A 20825-nucleotide genomic window follows, 5' to 3' on the forward strand; every position below is an offset into this window, starting at 1 on the left:
GCAAAATACTATGTTTAATGCAAAGCTGAAGATGCAATCCCTGTTTGGAAGAAGTTTACAATATTGAAGGCCAATAGCAAGAAATAATGATGAAAATTTAATAAGGTAAATTAGAACCATACACTAGAGGGCTTTGCACACCAGCTTCGCCATTACCTCTCCTCACCTCTTCTCCCCTCTTCTCTCTCTTTCTCCTTCTCTCCCCTCCCTTTCATCCCATTCTCTCCATTGTGTATGTCCTCTACAGAATTGTTATTGTTGTTTGTCCTTCATTTCAAAGAGGACCATGACATCAGGAAGATGATACCATGACTTGAAAGTGAATTGGATTTGAGGGAGGGAGGGCTGAGCAAGGTCACCAGTCTCACTTTCTCCTCTGGAGCCATCTGGGTCCAGTGGCAAGATATAGATCAGGATGACTAGAGATACCCCCCACAGAATTAACTATAGCTGAATAACCATGCCCACTGCAGAATTAACTACGGCTGAATAATAGTAGCTCATGTTTCCATTAAAGTTTGCAAATGTGTTGGCATCTAGGTGGTACAGTAGCATAGCACCTAGCATCACAAAGACCCAAGTTCAAATCCTACCATATACATTCTGCAGCTGTGTGACCCTGGCCAAGTCATTTAAACTCTCTCAAACTCAGTTTCCTAATCTGTAAAATGGGGATAATAATAGCACCAACCTTCCAGGGCTGTTGTAAGGAACAAACGAGATAAAATCTGAAAAATGCTTTGCAAACCTAGAAGCACTATATAAATGCTAAATATCATCATCATCATCATCGTTGTCATTCATACCAATACTGAAGTAGATAGCACAGGTATTATTATCTCATTTTATATACAAGGAGAATTATGTGTAGAAAGGTTACATCACTTGTCTAAGGTCACACAGATAAAGTTGAAGAGCCAAGATTTGAGCAAAGGTCTTTTGGTTTCAAATCCAGAGTGCTTTCCTCTAAGGTACTGGAAAGAGATTTGCCATGGGCCACATAAAAAATAAGCACCAGAGTCAAAATCCTCTTCTGCTCTATCTCATGTTGTCTTAGATTGATACTGAACTAGTCATGCCCATACGCCACTTATTACTCCAAGTATACTGGTAGTTCCTTGTGTCTCATGCTCTACTTGTAATGACTAATACAGGGCTGGGTATACAGGTGGTGTTCAAGGAAAGCGTGCTGTTTGACTGACATTTCTGGACTACAAGAGTTACTTTAGACTCAGGAACACCCCTGGGAGTGCCTAGGCACCTGAAGCCTGGAGAGTTTCAACCTCATGACCTAGAAAGCAATTTTGGAAGAAGAGAAACAAACAAACGAAAAAAAGATGAAGAAGAAGAGGAAGCCAACAACAAAGAAGCCTCTCTTTCTGTTGTTTTTCAGTCATAGATAACTCTATGTGATTCCATTTGAGGTTTTCTTGGCAAAGACACTGGAGTGATTTGCCATTTCCTTCTCTAGGAGATTTTACAGATGAGGAAACTGAGGCAAACAGGGTTAAGTGACTGGTCCAGGGTCACACAGCTAGTAAGTGTCTGAAGCTGGATTTGAACTCAGGAAGATGAGTCTTCCCGACTCCAAGCCCAGTGCTCTATCCACAATGCTACCTAGCTGCTCTTCCTTTTTCTACCTTCAATTTATTTACCTTCACTCCACATCTCCTTATACATACATTTATCAATAGCCCATTATTATTCTGGTATCACTACAATGTCAGAGGAACGTAAGGAAGGCCTCAGGCATGTTGGGTGGATCCCCTATGACAAATTTATGGGAGATCACAGACAAGAGTCCACACAAACTGGGCAGGCATGAATAGGGTGGCACTGTGGATAGAGTGCGGGACCTGCAATAAGTAAAATGGGAGTCCAGTTTTGGCCTCAGAAACTTGTATGATCCTGGGCAAATCATATAACATCTGTTTGCCTTAGTTTCCATAACTGTAAAATGGGGATACTATAGCACTTGTCTCCTGCAGTTGTGAGAATTAAAGGAGATATTTGCAAAGCACTTAGCACAGTGCCTAGCACATAGTAAGTACTTAATAACCACTTTTCTTCTTTCCTTCCTTCCTTCCTTTTTGGCTTTCTTCCTTTCTTTCCTCCCCCTCCTTCCTTCTTTCTTTCTTTCTTTCACACATGACTGGAGGGAAGAACTGCATCAGTGAAATCATAGATCCATCCCTAATGGAGTCCTGGCAAACATCAACATTTCACTCCTTTAATCAAATCTGAGTGTGAATTTGAAGAAAGTTCTAGATTTTCCTACAATTAAACATGAAAACATAGCCACTTAGAAACTAAATAAAACCTATTCTAGGCCAGACAATATTTTGTGCACAAATATAATCATGATTTAGGGATATCCTCAGGAAAAAAAAATTAGCAAAATGCCTTTCCATTCTAAAGTGACAGGAGTCTTTCACAAACAAACACAACTATTCCTGTGTCTATAATATCAATCAGTCAGTCAGATAACATTCATTAAGTGCCTGTGCTGTGCCAGGCACTATGCTAAGCACTGCGGACACAGAGAAAATAGTCCCTGCTCTCAATGGATGAACCCTTTAATGAGAGAGACAACAAGCAAACTGTGGACAAGTAAGATATATATGTAGGATAAATGGGAGACGATCTCAAAGAGAAAGCACTAAGATTAAAAAGGACTGGGAAAGGCTTCCTGAAGGGCTTTCCTTACAAGATGCCTATAAAGGAGGTGGGGCATGCCATATGTATATGATAACTATAAGTAAATGAAATAATATCGCGTGACATGGTATAATATAACATAGCATAACATAATATAACATATATAATGTAGATTTAGTTGAATCTGAGATTTCATTAGTATAGGGAGCTCTTGGGGAGGAATCTTCTCTAGCAACTCAGACCAGCAGCCATTTTGGTGGTGGCTACCGTGAGGTATAGGGACTTGCTTGTCCACGATTGCAGAGCCAGCATCTGTCAGACATGGGACTATAACCAAGTTCCTCCTGGCTCAGTTTTCAATCCACCATTATGCCATGCTCAAAGCAAATATTATCATCCCAGTTTTACAGATGGAGAAACTGAGACTTGGGGAGTTGAAATGTCTTAGCATGGTTCCATCTCTAAGGCATAGGAGACTGGGACCTAGGCCCTAATAGTCTGATTTCCAATGCTCTTTTAACTGCTGCCTTTCAACTAACCAGTTGGGGTGCATGGGGTGGGGGTGGGCAGAGTACACATGCATACATACACATGGCTCACACCAAATAAAGGACTGCTACTGTTTAAGTCTCCAGTATTCCCAGAAGATGTCTCCCCCAGTCAATTTGTGTGGGGAAGTGTCAGCATAATCAATTGAAATGCTATTGATTGGAGAGGAATATGAAGAATGAGATTTACTTAAATGGTTTAACCTTTAAGCTTCACAGGGCTACACCTTTTGTAATTGTGGAAAATCACTCATCTGTGACAGATTTCATTCCCTAATTAAATTTTTGTTCACATTCTTTTTTGTTCACCACCTGATGCTTCATTTTATCTTTATAGCAGATGATTCTCTATAAAGCTAATATAAAGATTGTGGTAAAAAAAAAGTAGTTGTGAGTCTATACAATAGAACCCTCTCATTTGAAAACAGTCCCATCCATCTATCAATGAACAGACTGGATTTGATCAAATATGTAGAAAACTTTGATTCCAGACTTACTAGTGGATACTTCTTTTTATGGCCTAAGTCCAATTTCTCTACACTTGAATAACTTCTGCCTGCTAATTTGCAGATGGACTGGTCCAGATGCAAAATGGTTCATTTTTGCATAAGGCAGTACACATTTTCCCCAGTGTTTTAGTATTTACTCTTTTTAAGGAGTTCTGGAGTAAAAAAAAAACAATACAAGTGTTCCCTAAAGCTGATTTGAATTACTGACTCTTCAGACCATGCTAAGACTTGGCAAAAGGAAACAGCAATTCTTTGAGACACAGGGACTAATTGATAAACAGAAGCACAGCTTAGGTGGGGTGACTGGGTTTTTTGTCAAAGGGCACTGAACTTCATATCTAATTAATAAGAACAATTAGTTAAATTAAGAAGCTACAAAATACCTTTTCCCCCTAAGATATTACCCTCCTCAGCCCTCCTCTCTCTCTCCCCTTTCCTGCCTCCAGCCCCACCCTTTCTAGTAGCTAGTTGTCCCAGTGGATCGATCAGTGGACTGGGAGTTATGAAAATCTGAATTCAAATGCTCCCTCAGATATTTAGTAATTGTGTGACCCTGGGCAAGTCACTTAAAACTATGTGCCTCAGTTTCCTTATCTGCAAAGGGGGATAATAACAGCACCCACTTTATAGGGTGGTTTGAGTATCAAATGAAATATTTGTAAAATACTCTGCAAACCTTAAGTTCTATGTAAAAGCTAGCCATTTATTGTCTGTTGTTATTATCATCACCATTAGCCTTGTGGTATCCTGGGGTCTCTCCCATAAGGAGTTTTACATCCCCATTTTCAAAAAAACCTAAATGTCTTCAAAAGTTTATTTGTAGGAGAATTTCATGCATCTGGCTGGAGTTACATTGTGAAGCTTATCAAAGCTGTTGTTTACAGCTCTCATCTATTAAATTCCTTAGATTGGTTCTAATTTGTTTGGTACTCTTCCTAGCTACCTACTGCACCTTTTCCATCTCCTTTCCTGATTCATCATTAATCTGATGCCCTTTAACTGTTGTTGTTTTCCTGTCTTAGGTCTCTTGCTTTCTCTCTCATTATCAACATCATCGTCATCATCATCATCATCATCCATGAGTGCAATTATTATTATTCTAGCCCTTACTCTTGGATCTACATCATCCAGCCTGAATTTTGCCATTGAACTTTAATCTTATATCATAAAGTACCTTTTGTACATTTCAAATGAGAAGTCCTGGAGACATTTCAAACTGGAGCTAACAAAAACAGAACTTTGGATACTTCTCCCCAAACCTTCCCCTCTACCAAACTCCTTTTATTTTGTCAAAGTTACTTCCATCCTTTCAATCTCCCGGGTTCATAACTTTTACATTATTCTTGATTCCTTACCGCACATATCTAGTCAGTTGACAAATCTTGCCATTTTTCTCCCATCTCCCCCTTCTCTCCACTCACACAGCTGCTACCTTGGTTCAGGCCCCCATTGCCTCTTGCCTAGATTATGGCAGCAGCCTTACAATTTTTCTCCTTCCCCTCAAATCTCTCCTTACTCCAATCTGTCCTCCACACAGCCAAAGTGGTTTTCCTTATGAGCCTATCTGACCATGTCACTTCCCTACTCAATCAAGTCCAGTAATACCCCATTCCCTCTAAATATAAAATATAAACTTCTCCAGTTAGCTTTTAAAGCCCTTCATGACCTGGCCCTAATCTATCTTTCCAGTATCATTGGACATTATTCTCTTCTCGTTAAGTTCTTCATTTTTGCTGGGAAATGGAGAGATTGGAGTGGAATGAGATAAGGCTGGAAAAGTGGCCCTGGATTAGAAAGGACCTTGCTTTCTACACAAAGAAGTATGACCTTTTTTGGATGGCAATAGGGAGCCACTGAAAATTTTTGAGTAGAACAGTGATGTGACTAGCTAGATACATGGGTGAGGAGGAATCTGTAATCTATAGGTAGCAATTTTAACTAGGAGACATTTAGGAACACAGTGATTTAAAAGTATGGACTATATCTTATTCATCCCTGTATGCCCCATAAATGTTTATTAAGTTAATGTTTGTTAAGTGAAAAAAATAGACTCATTTTCCAGTATGAACTGTGTATTATCCTAATTGACTTATATTTGCAAATGGGCATATTTTGGTAATCCAGCATATGATATTCAGGGTTTTGTCTCTATTTCATTCTACATTATATCTTGTTCAAATCAAAAGGAATGGTTTCTTGCTTATACTTGACTCTTTTTAAGTCAAGCTTGCCAACATGTAGATCATGGTCACCTTCTTGAGGAATATACTTAGAGGGATCAGAGAAATGAAGAAAAACCTATGAATCTTAACCTAAGTGACCTAAGAGTGACCTAAGAGAACTAGAGATTACTTCCCAAGGTAATATTATCTAGTAGGAGGCTATGATTCAGTTTAATGTCATGCAGGCTTCATCTTCTTTGGAACAAGGCAATGCTAGAGTTGAAGAATCACTGGTCTCAAGGTAAGAAAACTAAGTCAGAATTCTACCTTCAATATTTTAAACAGCTGTGTAACACTTGTAAAGTTATTTTCGTTTTCTGTGTCTCAGTTGTCTTATCTGTAAAATGGGATGGGGTGTCATGAAGCAGACCTGTAATCCCTGCTAACAGGAAGGATAAGCTGGTAGGTCATTTAAACTCAGGACTTGGGAGTTATAGTGGGATAAGTCAATAGTTTGAACCCATTAAACCTGGTAACAATATAGTGGACCCCTAAAAGCAGGGGCAATCAGGTTTCTTAAGGAGGAGTGAACTGATCCAGGTTGAAAACAGAGCAGGCCAAAATCCCCCTGATGATCAGCAACAGCATTGAGTCCATGAGGGGCCACTGTGTTTCCAGCCTAAGCAAGACAGGGAGACCCAATCTCATAATAAAATAAAGCAAAATAAAAAGTAGATAATAATATCCACACCATCAACTTCATAAAGGTGTTGAGAAGAAAGGACTTTGTAAACTGTGAGCAACATAGCCCAAGTCATTCAGTTGAAGGGGAAAGAATGTTGGATCAAGAAACTGGTTGGTATCACACCTCTGGAACTCACTAGATGTGTGATCATGTGATTAACTCACCTTTCTGAGCCTCAGTCTTCTCATCTACAATATGGAAATACGGATCCTTCTACTATTTGTGGGCCTTCCAAGATTATTGTGAGGAAATGCACTGTAAATGTTAAAGTACTATATAAATTCAAGCTATTATTATGTGAATTATAAAGAGACAACAAGGTGGCACATTAAGTAGAGTGATGGACTTGTAATCAGGAAGCGCTGAGTTCTAAACCTGCTTCAAATGTCCACTTAGCTGTATGGCCGTGGGCAAGTCATTTAACCTCTCTCAACCTCAGTTTCCTGATTTCTAAAATGGGGATAATCTATCTCAAGGGCTGTTGACATAACATTTATACGGTGCCTTGCAAGCTTATATAAATATCAGTTTTCACATAAATGTGAATTGTCATTAGTATGTGTTTGGTCATTGTGGTTTATCTTGTTAACCAAATCAAAGCTTTCTTTCTTTTCATCATTATTTCTGTAAAGAAACTTCCGAAGATATCTGAATATTAGAGTTCAGTGAGCATCCTGTCCAACCCGTTCATTTTATGGTTGAGAAAACTAAGGCCTGGAGAAATCCCGTGATTTGCCCATGATCATGTAGCTAACATTAGAGGCAAGATAAGATCTGAGATTAAGTCCTAATCCATAATACTTATGTCCACTGATATTTCGACTGGGAACTTGCTCAATTATGAAAATTAAGATTTTGGATGTTGAATGCTTTTGTAATTTTTTAAAAATTTTCCAAGTAGGTCAGTTAGTTCCATAACTAGTAAATATACCACTAGTAGTCTATATCATTTTCCAACGACTGTGAATGAGTGTTTTTGTCAAGAAGCAATTTAGTGAAATTGTTACTTTTCCAATAGTTACAGGGGAAGTGTTAGCCACTATTCAAGATAATTACATGTTTCCCTGAGTTTATTTACCACTCTATATAAAACTAAACAAAACACAGTTTAGCTCCAAAGTAATGCTGCTTTTAAATATTTCATGGATTTGTCCTCAAACCTGTCAGCAACATTTTAGCAGCAGCCATCAATTCGAACTCATTTTAAAGACTTGAGGAATGCAGACTCAGGGGTGACATGATAGCTGTCCCTGGGTGTCTGAAGGGGTGCCATGTGAAAAGAGCAATTGGACTTGTGCTTTTTGGCCCGAAGCAGGCAGATGCAGGAGCAATGGGTGTGAATTACAAAGTGCATTCAGGAGACGTGCTAGGGAAAAATGTCCTAATCATTAAGCCTGTCCATAAGTGAAATGGGTTGCTTCAAGAGGGGATGGGTTATCCTTCCTTGGCTGAATGCTTATTGGGCATGTTACAATGGGGTTTCCTTTACAGATATAAGGTGATTACTGAGCTCCTGTCCAAGCTGGAATTCCTTGCTTCACATGTGCATAGCACCTTAAGGTTTCCAAAGGGGTTAACCACTACAACTCAATGGGGTAGATGGTCAAAGTAACACTATCACCATTTTACAGATGGGCAAATTGAGGGCTCAAAAAAGTGATATAACTTGACCATGGTAACACAGACAGAAAATGTTGGAGCCAGGATATGACTTCAGCTCTCTTAACTCTAAGTCCAGTGTTCTTGCCACTTCACTATGAAGTCTCTCCAATCTTATGAGTCAATAAATGCCTGCATTGAGGGCATTTGCCTTGTGGTTATCCTACTCCATGGAATGCTCACATAGTTCCTAAGGGATTTCTCGTGTCTGTATCTTGCCATCTGTTTGATGGGTCACTCTGATCTCAAGCTGTTGCCTGACACCAATAACCAGTTTTTAAACATCATTAGTCTCCTGGCAATACAATGTGACCACAAATCATGGAGTAACACACTCTGGAAAGAATGGCAGTTGAAGGTGATACAGGAGCCTACTTGCTATCTTGATACATAACACTCCATATTCCAATTCTATGTCTTTTTACTGCTTGTCCCTTTTCATCTCAGCATCCTAGCTTCCTTGGCTTCTTTAAGACTCAGTACAAATCCCACTTTTGAAAAGGGACTCCGCTCTCCCAACCCCAACACTCTCTTTCTGAGATTACATATATCTTATATGTCCTTAACTGTTTGCATGCTGTCACACTCCACCATTCAAATGTGAGTTTCTTGCAAGTAGAGATCATGTTTTTACCTTTCTTTGTCTCCCTAGTGCTCAGTACAGTGCCTGGCATATAGTAAGTACTTAATAAATACTGGTTAACTGATTGATTAACTAATGTGTGATAGGTGTCAGTAGATTGCAACATATTAACCAATGATAACTTGTCCATAAGAAGTAGCATAAAAGATATTATCAAGTACCTGTCTGATTAGAAGAGAAGGTGGGCAAGTCATAGAGAAAGAATGAGGGGTACAGAGAAAGAACTAATGGAGGCTGAATACAGATCGAAGGAAACATTTTTTTTACTTTCTTGATTTTTTTGGGGGGGGTTGGTCTGGTTTGGTTTTTTTTACAACATGACTAATATAGAAATATGTTGTACATGACTACATATGCATAATCCATATCAAATTGCTTGCCTTCTCAATGATGGAGGTGGGAAGGGAAGGAAAGAATTTGGAACTCAAAAATTTAAAAATGAAGATTAAAAATTATTTTACATGTAATTGGGGCAAATAAAATACTAAATAAAACTTAATACAGCTTAAAAAAAAGAATGAGGGGTAGCAGAGCCTAGAAGCCATGTCGAGATCCAAGAATTAGCCAGAGCAGTGGAAAACAAGACCACTATGTGACTCCTCAATGAAGACTATATAAAAAACATGGAAAAGAAACACCATGGACAGTTGGAAGGAATGTCCCCTCTGATACGCTCAAGCATCCACTGGGATAGGGACTAGGCCAGTGATTCCATTGGAAGAGAGAACTCTTAGATGAGGATGCTTCTTCTACCAATGTAGGTCAGCACACTCTTTGCTATTTATAGTTTAGAGAGTTTCCTTGGGCATCAGGAAGTTAAACAATTTGTCCAGGATCACACAAGAGTCTCCATCAGAGATTGCTGCCTCTCAAAGTACATATCTTTCAATCAACATATACCTTATTCCTCAATAGCTTTTTGTTTTCACTTTGAAATTTAATATGAGCACTATACTTCAAGACAGTCAAATCTGATTTTTCTTATGTGATCACAGTTCATTTAAACAAAATAAAATGAACAACTGCAATTAGCTCCTAATAGGAAGTAGCATTATGCAAATTCTCATACATTTAGATGGAATTAGATCCTTCTAGCTACTACCACAAAATCATGCCAACTGCTTGTCCATTTTGTCTCCACTTCTAGATCACTGTTATTTCAAAACTATTCTTCAGGGAACAATTCTTCATCCAGAAAAAAGACTTATTCAAGTTTCCAAATTCAGGGCAATGAGGGCCACCCCAGATGTTCTTTCACCAAATTATTATGTAATGATACACCCTCATCATTGAGTGCAGCAATTTACAGTATCCAAGGTATCAGAAGTGGGAGGAAATACAGTATTCATCCTTCAAAAGATATAGGAATTAATGGGGAGAACTGCTATTTTGGATCTAATTGCTGACAACATGGAGAAACTGGTTTCTGGGATAGTGACAATGGGAACGCTGAAGAAAAGTGTTTATGTCATTTCTGGATGTGATAGATAAGAAAGGAAATCCAGGCACAGTGTGACATGAACCTTAGATTTTAGAAAAGCAAAATACAGAAGGTTCAGACAAAAAAGAAAAGATAAGTAGGCTCCCAAGGACTAAAATACTATAGAGGAAGTCAAGTTCTGGGAAGGCAGGAAGCTCTCAAGACAGAAATTCTGAAAACACAAAGAAAAATTATTTCAGTAAAGAGGAAAAAGAGAAGATGCCTAAGCAATTGGCGTGAATACACAGAAAACTCATCAATCAACTCCTGTTTTTAAAAGACATGTATAGATGATGGCAACAAGGATAGGTGATAGAGACTGAATATGAATGTGTCATAGGTCCATCCAAGTTCACAGACCCCCTGAAATCTAGCTATGAATCTCTTGGTGAGTCTCAGAACCTACCCAGTTTCTTAACCTCTGGTATAGAGGATTCATGATCTATATTAAAGGAAGTGGCCAGTCTGATGATTCCATAAATTCCACAATGAATAAGAATTCATCTGCTAACATTAGAAAGCCCTGATGGTCATCACTTCTCCTTTCTTCTCCTTACAAATCATATTTTTCTTAACATCCACTTTCTCTTCAGTCAGCATAGTGTAGTAGAGATCTTACCTCAAAGCCAGAAAGACCCAGGTTCAAGTCCTGCCTCTGACATAGTGGTTGTAGAATATTGGACAAGTCACTTGTAACCTCTCAGGGCTCTAAGTCTATAAATTGCAAAGAAGGTATCAACCTCTAATGGTAGGAGTTTCTTCAACAGGGATTTTCTTAAATCGGAGAAATCCCAGGATTTGGTTCCTATCCTTATGATTTTATTTCCAAGTTCAAGTGAACTGTTGTGAAGATTTGTTTGCAGCCTATGCCCACAAAGGGAGAAACCATTTGATGTTCCTGGCTCAGAGAACTAATTTTGGAGGATGCCCTAAGTAGTAATATCATCCACTTTAGTTTTGTTTCTGCTCTGTGAAAGTGGAAGTATTCTTGGGAAATACCTAGCTCTTATACATTCAAGATCAATTCCAAAATAGGGACCCCAAGTTACTGCCTGAAATGAACATGTGACATAACTTTGATATCGGTTCCTGAAAACTACAGTTACTTCTGACCCTACAGATAAATCTATGTGGTACTTGGCAGTCTAACACTGTCATCTATGAATGTACCCCAGAAATGGGATGAGATTTCACTCTAACCCTCTAAACTTGCAATCATTATTATCCTGCATCTATACTTTGCTTATAAACCTTGCCTTTGGCCAAAAGCAGTAAGACTCACCCTTCATACACAAGTCATTATCCACAGATGGTAATATCTGAGAATATGAATTTATAACAGCTAAAATCCAACGCTGAAGTGATTCTTCAGAATTGATGAATGGGGAAATGGTAGAAAATAGTGGAAATGAAGGTTCATTGCCAAAAGAGAGCGATTCTAGTTACTCTATAGGCTGTAATTCTCTCTAGGGCTCTTTCTCCATGAAGCTTCCTCTAATTCTATCCTACTTAGTAATAAGCTTTCTCTCCTAAAGCCTCATGTGCCCTGGGCAAACCTCACTTATTCTAGCTTCCTTATTCCTAAAATGAGGGGGCTGCACTAGATGATTGCTAGCATCCTTTACAATTCTGACATTTGATGACATATTTCTTCTACAGCACATTATTTTGTAACACATTTCTTGCACCTCTCCCCACTTTCACATTTTCCTCTGCATTTTAGTTTTCACTGTATTGTCTTATCCCATGATTGGCAAGTAACTCTAGAAGGACAGAGACTAATTACTACCCAAAACTTTTACCTCCTTTAGTGGCTAGACCAAAATCTTTACCTATTAGATGCTGAATCACATTGACTTCAATTATTGCCTCAATGGAGGGCGTGAATCACATCAACACGATCATGTTTGCCAAAGGACCTAAAATACAAGGTCCTTGGAGTCCGTGTGAAAATGATTTCTTTTCATAAAAACATCAAACTCTACCTAACAGAAGTTCAATTTCTTATAAAAAATAGTCCTTATTATTCTCCTCTGTACATTGCAATATTTGCATGTGCTGATGATTGCCAGGTTCACAATAAAATGATATGAATAACAATAACGAGAATAAAATAGTGAGCATTTATATGGCATTTTAAGGCTTGCAAAGTACTTTACATGTTATTTCATTTGATCCTCACACCAAGCCCAGAAGGTTCATGCTATTATTTCTATATAGAAGGTGAAACAGAGTTTGACAGACATTAAATGACTTGTCTAGGGTCATATGTCTAGTAAGTGTCTCAGAGGCAGAATTTAGATCTCAGATCTTTGTGAGTCCAAGTACAGTGAGTGCTCTATCCTCTGTGTCACCATTAAAAAGTAAGGGCTGGCTTGGTGGGAATATAGACAGCATCTCTGGTCCCACCAACAAGACAATTGCCTCTCTTCAAACTCTGACTTCCTACTTTGTTTTTATAATTATGTCTTTCCACCCAGAACATGCCTTTTTATTGAATTAAAGTTTTCCCTTTTGTTACCTGTCTATGCTCATTTAATTTCAGTGAACATATATTAAGCGTCTACTATATACAAAGCACTAGGCTTAAGATAAATAGACAAATTATTATTTTCATTGTTAGTAACAACAGTAGCTGGCATTTATATAGCATTTTAAGATTTGTAAGATGCTTTAACATGCATTTTTATTTGATAACTAACATCACCAGAATTTACTATCTAAAAGAGGGGAAGGACAAAAGTAAAGATGATGACGATGATATAAGGGACTGTGAGATAAGTGTAACACTACTCTTACAAATTGTGAAGTAGAAGGGAAGCCAGACAGCATGAGCCTACACAATTAACCAATACCACCAAACAAAATGGATCTCTAAGCTCATAGGTGGTTTCCAAGTGACCTTGGCTAATGCCTTAAAAAGTAGTTGCAAGCAGAGTGTGGGGACAGAGTGAAAAAATAAGTAGTGGGGCCTGGACTTAGGAATACAATTTTTAAAAAGATTTTCAGGAGATCATTATGATCTCCTTATGGTCACACTCTTGGCCTTCAGGCACAAAGGGAATTTGATGACTTGACTTATGCTGCTGGCAGGAGATGAGGAATGTTCTAAAGACTGATCACTCAATATCACACAGAATCACAGAATTTCCAAGATGGTGTGGGACTCAGAGGCCATGGAGTCCAAATTGTACACAAACAGGAATGCCCTCCATGCTATCTCCAATAATTAATAGTTTAATTTCTGCTCAAAGGCCTCTCAAGTGAACAATCCAAAGAAGATTCTCCATTCCTGACTCTCTTCACTTCAAATCAGTGTTTTAACCTAAGCAAACACAGATTATTTGATTTTATGACTACAGGTGTAACCCTACTTAAAGGAATAAAAGCAATGATCATTCTCATTTCTATGACACTTTTAAGACCTGCAAAGTACTCTTCAAAAAGTAGCCCTGCAAGACATGTAATGCAAGTCCTAGTGCCTTCCTCTCTAAGATTAGCTTCTGTTTCTTTCTGTAGATAATCGGTGTCCCAAAAGCCTTAGTGCTTTTTTTTAACCTATTAAACCTTTAAAGACTTTCAGGGCACTGTGTATCTTGACTGCCCCTAGTTATTTGTACATTATCTCCTCCATCAGAATGTAAGCTCCTATGGACTAAAACTGCCTTTCTTTGTCTCCTCAGAGATTAGCATGCCTGGCACATAGAAAGCACTTGATAAATGCTTGTTGATAAACCTAGATATCATCTCTACCTTTCAAATGAGAAAGTTAAAACTCAGAGAGATGAAGTGACTTGCTAAAGGTTAAATAAATATCTGAACTAAGATTTGAACCCAGGATTCCTCAATCTAAGTCCCATACTGTTTCTATTACCCTGAACAATTTCAAAAAATCTGTTCACGTAAATGATTCTTTTAAAACTTTTGGTAGCTTCAAAATGCAAGCTTGGGTTCATAGGCTACTTAGGCTGAAATCATGTTATAAAAAACTTCAATAGTACAAGAAATCAGCAGCAAACACCTTTTAATTTGTGAATTGCTTAAACAAAGGCAATAGTAGAAGTCTTAATTAGCCTTGCTTATATCCTAAAATTTTTTTAAAAAATAAATTTCTTTGCTTATTAAATGAAAAATTTTAAGTTTGTCGTTGGGTTTTTTTGTTTGTTTCTGGTTTTTTTGTTTTGTTTTGTTTTTAGTGAGGCAATTCAGGTTAAGTGACTTGCCCAGAGTCACACAGCTAGGAAGTATTATGTGTCTGAGGCTGGATTTGAACTCAGGTCCTCCTGATTCCAGGGCCAGAGCTCTATCCACTGCACCACCTACCTGCCCCCTTAAAATTTTAAAGTTTTAAAAAAGAGTTTTAAATCCACATTTTGGATAAGGGGAGAGCTATAGAATAGACTCTCCTAGGTAGATCCAAGTTCCAAAAAGGGTTTGAGTCTTTAAATATTTTGAATATTTTACCATATTTCCAAGATATTACAATTTTCCTTTAAATAGACTATTTAAAGAAAAGTTCACTGCGTATGAATTTTATTGCATCAAAATTGCAGCCCCACTTCCTCCGAGTTTTTTTTTTCCCTCCAACATATCTTCCTTTTTATAAGGAAAGGCAATAGGGAAATATGACTAGAAATCTGCTTAGCAGATAACTTGTCAAGAAGACACCTATTCCACAAAGTGAGGTACACCTGTATTCTAATCAAATCTCTATTTAAGCATCAGTGGCGAGGCGGCTTACTGAGCAGGCTGTGGAGTATGGCATGGTAAGAGCAATGATCGTGGTCACTTGGGGGTCAACCCAAGGGATGTCCCCTTGCCTATTACCTGCTGGGCCTGCTGCAGCAGCTCCATCCTCTCATGCAAGATCTGGCTGTCAAACTCCCGGCTCTGCCTCATGATCTGCCTCCGCACCTTCTCCACGGCCGCTCGCAGATCCTCCCGCTGGGCCTCGCTCAGAGCCTCGCTGGCCCGCCTGCCGGGTTCCTGCTGCAGAGCACTGTACAGTGTGGCTTCCAGGTCCTGGATTTTCTGAGCAACCCAAATCATACAGACAGTTGCATGTTGGAAACAAGCGGAGAAGGACCAACCCAGCAGGCCCTGGGGCAGCAAAGCTGAGGGACTCAGGGAGAGGAGGCAAAGGTGTGTTAGCGGTTAAGCTGAGAAGCAAGCAGCTGTGGGTGGGGTGAGGGGTAGGGGCAGTGGAGATGCAAAATAGACTCTTGTCCAAAAGTGCGAGTGAGTTAGGAACCATGCCGCGCCCCCCATGAGGCTCAGGCTTTAGGCAACAGATGAGTGCTGGGGGAAGCAGTGCTTGTTCCCTTTGTTAAAAAGGACAAGGGACTGAGCCTACATTAGCAACGTGAAAGGAGAAATGAGCCCCCATCTAGGGACTCCCATGTGCAATACAGAGTCTTGAAACAGTACTGCCAGTGGATTCTTTTTAACTCAGAAAATAGATATAGAAATATTGACATCTGATAGAAATTTTAAGAATAAAAAGCAGAAAACCATTTTATTATTTCTATTTCCTCTGCTCCACCATCCTAACAAAGTCTGGAGACTAAAAAAGTGGCTCAAATTTCAACTGAAATTCCACCAAGAAGTTTGTCTTTAGAGACAGTATCAGAAGAAATTTAATGTCAGAAAAAGTGATCCTTGGAATAATTAGACTGTCAACTTTTCAAATCATGTTTTACTTATGAACAAGGCATGAAAAATTCCCTAGCAACCAATGTAAACAGTATAAATTACTCCTGGGAAAATCACATACACACACACGTGAGCTTTAAACCTACATGCTTGGACAACTTCTTATTTACTCACAAATAAACAATTACCCACTGAGGCCCACAGGTACTTCATTAAGAAAGGGAAGTCAATAAGTTTGCCTTCTGTTCCTATGACATTTCCTTGGAGTTAAAGCTGGAAATGGCAATAAAGATCATCTTCATTCAGCATCTTTGTTTTACAAATAAGGCAACCAACTAAGATAGAAAAAGTTACCTTTCCAAAGTCACACAGCTAAGAAACAGTAAAACCAGGATCTGAGTCCAGATTCTCTGACTCCAAAATCCTGTGTTCTTTGGAGTACACTGATCCCATATCCTTCTCCTCAGTTTTTTTTTCTCATATGTTAGATAGCTAAGATAAATGAACTAGGAAGGTTACTATTTTATGTGACTCCAGCCAGGGTCCTATTTATTTATTCTTCAACCCACAAATTGACTATAGCATTCAATCACTCAGCCCTACAACTTAAGTTTCCCTATGCTGAGTAAGGCCTCAGAATGAATTTTTAAATGCCCCTACAAAGACTAAACTCTACATACCTTCTTAACATAAAGTCATGACCACCCTTGACACTACTCCATTCCAGAAATTTATAGTAAATAAACAAAATGTCTTTTCCACAAATACCTGGAATTTGGTTTTACACTATGATTTCCTGTGCCACATTTTACAAACCACTTAAGAAATACATTAGAACTGTGGATAGAAAATAGTGGCTAGTCATGATTTCCCTGATCTAAGGAACCTGGGGTGAAGAAGTTCCCTCTACCTATGCAACTTGGCACCTTCTCTAATAGTCTTGAAGAGCTGGCTAGATCAATTGGCTAGAGGTTAAGTAACTTGCCCAGAGACATACAACCAGCATGTGTCAGAGTCAGGACTTGCTCAATTTTGAGGCCAGTTCTCTGGCCACTACTCCAACCTGCCTGTATAGAGGTTTGAGAATAGTCTAAAAGGGTCCAAGAGAGTATAATGGTATTTACATCCCAAGGACTCAGATTAATCAATAGGAACTTTAGCTGCCCCCTTGTAGCCATGTAAAGTTTGAACCTTGGAGGAGTAAAGTCTAGCATTCCTATCCATCTCTGGAAGGCTTACTTTATCCTCAGGGATATGTTTTAAGGTCACTTCTTCCCTGCCTCCTGTTTCATAGCTTTCAGAGCTGGACAACTCTATGAAAGCACAGAGCAAGATGGGAATTGGGAAGGCTATCATGTTAATTACACAACTTTTGCCAAACACGAGCCTATACCTGTTTTCTGTTCTCGTCCTGTGTTGATTGAGATTGCCCTTAAAGGTTTGTTTTGTCTTTTTAATAGCTGACACTTTTACCTCTAATGGGTATCAATATGAATCACAGAAAGTTCTACCTTCATTTAAAAATAAATATGTAGAGAGTTTAAGATATACAAATATACATGCTTTTTTCTCGCTCAGCTCAATCACTGAATTTCTTGGTTATCAAATTTGAGCACTTCAGAAACTCATATTTGGAACAAAAATAAAAGAAAAATATTTCTTTTCATTGTTTAACCTTTAACTAGGACTTACATTGATGCTACTCCATAAAGAGTTGCATGGAATATTTATCTTCATAATCTTTGTAACATAAACCCTAACCTAAGGCAACAATAACACTGTGTACCCAGTAAAGAAGAAGTACTAAGGATAGTTTTTACATTACCATGTAAGCTTGATCCAAGGCTTGTTTCCTATAATCCAGTTCTTCTTCTAGGTAACCCTTCTGCTTACTGAAGAGGTCCTGGGAAAAGTAAGAATGAAGAGTAAATTCAGAAATGAAAACAAATGATAAACTTTAAAATCACAGTATTTTGGAGAAATGGTTTTCAGGTTTAAGTCAAGATGCTTCCCTGTGATGAAAATCAACCAATAAGTATTTATTAGTTATATGTACATAGTAAGTATCACTTACTATGTACACTGTGATAAGCACAGATTTAATGAAGAAGAATAGTAACAGTCATTGACTTCATGAAGCTTATTTTCTAATGAGGGAATCTAATATTAACAACCCTCCACTAAATTATTCCTCCAATGTGTCATCTAGATGAAAAGGTGGACCCTGATTTCAACATAAATGGAAGAGCTGATCACAAGCTCTGGCAACTTCAACCAAGCTAGAAAGACTTTGAAAACAGGACTTCCAATGAGCTGTGTAAAGATCAGTGTAGCTAAGTATGGAGGGCCTCATCAGCAGAAGGTTTGCCCTTAGGAGTTGAATGTTTGAGCCCCAGAAGTTTGGAGAAGACCATTGTAAAAAGGGAAAGGAAGTAGAAGATCTCATCAATGGATAAAATTTGCACATCTTTTAAAGTTGTGACACAACCTTAATAATTAGAATGAAGAAGATAACTAGCAACTTATATTTGAATAATATGTCAAAGTTTACAAAGTACTGACTTCATACCATCTCAGTGAGAGAAACGGTACAAGTATTATCATCTGCTTTTTACACATATGGGAACTATCTAATCAACAATCATTTATTAAGTACCTGCTGTATCCAAAACACTATGCTAGGTTCTGGGGATACAGCACAGCAAAACAATCCTAGCCCTCAAAGAGCTTACATTCTTTTAGGCTATTGAGATACAGCCTATTAATAAGTAAGCAAATACAAAGCTTATCCAAAGAGATTTGAAAAGAGAGAAAGAATTAATCACTTTGGGAGAGAGGCAGAGAGAAGGAAACCCTGTGAGATGTGGTACCTGAGTTGTACTTGTAAAGAAGCTAGTGATTATATGGGCTAGAGGTGAGGGGCCAATGGGAAGATCAAAGAGAGGATAGAGCTTGGCTGAGGTATATGGAATTATGATGATAGATTACAGAGAGTTAACATTCCGCTTATGTTTCTCAGTGGAAACAGTAATTAAGAAATTGAACCTGGTTAAATCCCTTAAACTCTATGAGCCGATTTCCTCATGTGTAAAGTCAAGTTGGACTAGAATACCTCTCAGTCCATTCCAGCTCTAAATCTATGATATTATGAAGGCTGAAACTGCCTCTTCCAGTGGGTGATTGGTTTTCTATAAACATAAACCTACTTGGAGCCCTGCGAATAGGCTCTCTTCAAAAAAAAAAAAAGGATATTTTCAAACTTGAATATGTTAGTCAAGAATAATCTGGACTTGTAAAGACTCATGTCAGGGAATGGAGAATTAATGGACAATGTTTAAAATCAAAGATTCATTGTTTATATTAAATGGTCAACACATTAAACAAAAGAGTCACTGAATCACAGAACTGGAAATCTTCTTAGAGATCATTTAATTCTCTCATTTTATAAACAAGGAAAATGAGGCCTAGATGGAGGAAGAAGTTTGTCTAAGATCACATAAGGTAATAGTTCAAGTAGGAACTCAAGTTATATCTCTTAATTGTCAGTACACATTGAGTTGCAGCTTTTAGATGTCAATGCACAAGCTTTCTTACTCCACCTGGAAAAGTAGACTTTCAAATTTGCTGGACAGCTCCTTTTTGTTTTAAGGTGAATTGAATTAGGAAGACCCGGGATTGTCCTTAGCTTCTCCTGTACTAATTTTTTGATGTTGGGCAAATCACTTCCTCTCTCTGAAGCTGTTTTCTCTTTTATAAAATTGGGATAGCACTACTTTCACTACCTACTTTACAGCGCTGTTACAACCAAAAAGCAAAATAACAACAACAAAAAACAAAAACCAAAACAAAACAAGAAAACCTAATATTGTTGTTATTCATTTTATCTGGAATTGTGCAAAGACATTAATTAATTATCATATACTTTAGTAAAAGCTTAAACCAGGACCATCACCAATGAAATATCTAAGTTTCAAAATATATTAGAGGACTTTCCTCAGGAATGAATTATCTCCTTAAAAATCACCCCCAGAATTTTAGGTCCTTTACCTTTTCATTCTCCAGGTCTATCATCTTCTGTGTTAGTGCTGCCTCTGTTCCCTCAATTTGTTTCAACCACTGGAAAGCACCAGGAAAAAATAAAAGGGACATAGCAAGATGAAGAGAGGCAATAATAATAAGAAGAATTTCAGCCAAATGTATATAACAGTAATTTGTCTGAAGAAGATCCAACGGAAGAAAAACCCTCATGGACATCAACTAAGTTTGAAAGAATTCAAACATATTATAGCTTATAAATGGGAGGCTAATTTTATATTCCACAATTATTTATACATAAAAATTATGACATTAGGTTCAATAAAAATTTGCTAGTTGATCAGATTCTTCTCTCACACACAGATATTTATATTCTTAGGATTTTAGAGTTGGAAGGAATCTTTAAAAATGGAACATAAAAGGATAACATTGGCATAGAATATTACTTCTAGAAAACACCTTAAAATCACCTTCGAAATCAACACTTTCATTTTTTAAATGAGGAAAATGGGGTCAAGTGATGTCAAATGACATGCTCAAGGCCACACAAGTTAGTAGCAGAATTCTTTCCAACATAGTAAATGCTATGTGTACATAAAGGACATAAAGAATAACATACTACTCTTTGGATTGAAAACTCAATAGGAGTCAGCACTATGATGTAAGCTAATGTAACTATATTAAGAAAAGCATGATAGACAGTTATTTTAAAGCATTTATTAAGTACCTACTAT

General features: G+C 38.0%; 1 protein-coding gene across 1 annotated transcript in view; it reads right to left on the reverse strand.

The window, feature by feature from the left end:
• JAKMIP1 (janus kinase and microtubule interacting protein 1) overlaps positions 1 to 20825 on the reverse strand; it is a 281093-nt gene that overhangs the window by 27868 nt on the left and 232400 nt on the right. Inside the window, exons 18-20 of the mRNA XM_078149018.1 lie at positions 20104 to 20172; positions 17882 to 17959; positions 15232 to 15435 (exon numbers count right to left, since the gene is read on the reverse strand). Coding sequence (XP_078005144.1) covers positions 15232 to 15435; positions 17882 to 17959; positions 20104 to 20172 — 351 coding nt within the window. The remainder of the gene's footprint in view (positions 1 to 15231; positions 15436 to 17881; positions 17960 to 20103; positions 20173 to 20825) is intronic.

The sequence above is a fragment of the Phascolarctos cinereus genome, unplaced genomic scaffold (assembly GCF_003287225.1).
Source record: "Phascolarctos cinereus isolate Bilbo 61053 unplaced genomic scaffold, phaCin_HiC Scaffold_9;HRSCAF=440, whole genome shotgun sequence".
Classification (NCBI taxonomy): domain Eukaryota; kingdom Metazoa; phylum Chordata; class Mammalia; order Diprotodontia; family Phascolarctidae; genus Phascolarctos; species Phascolarctos cinereus.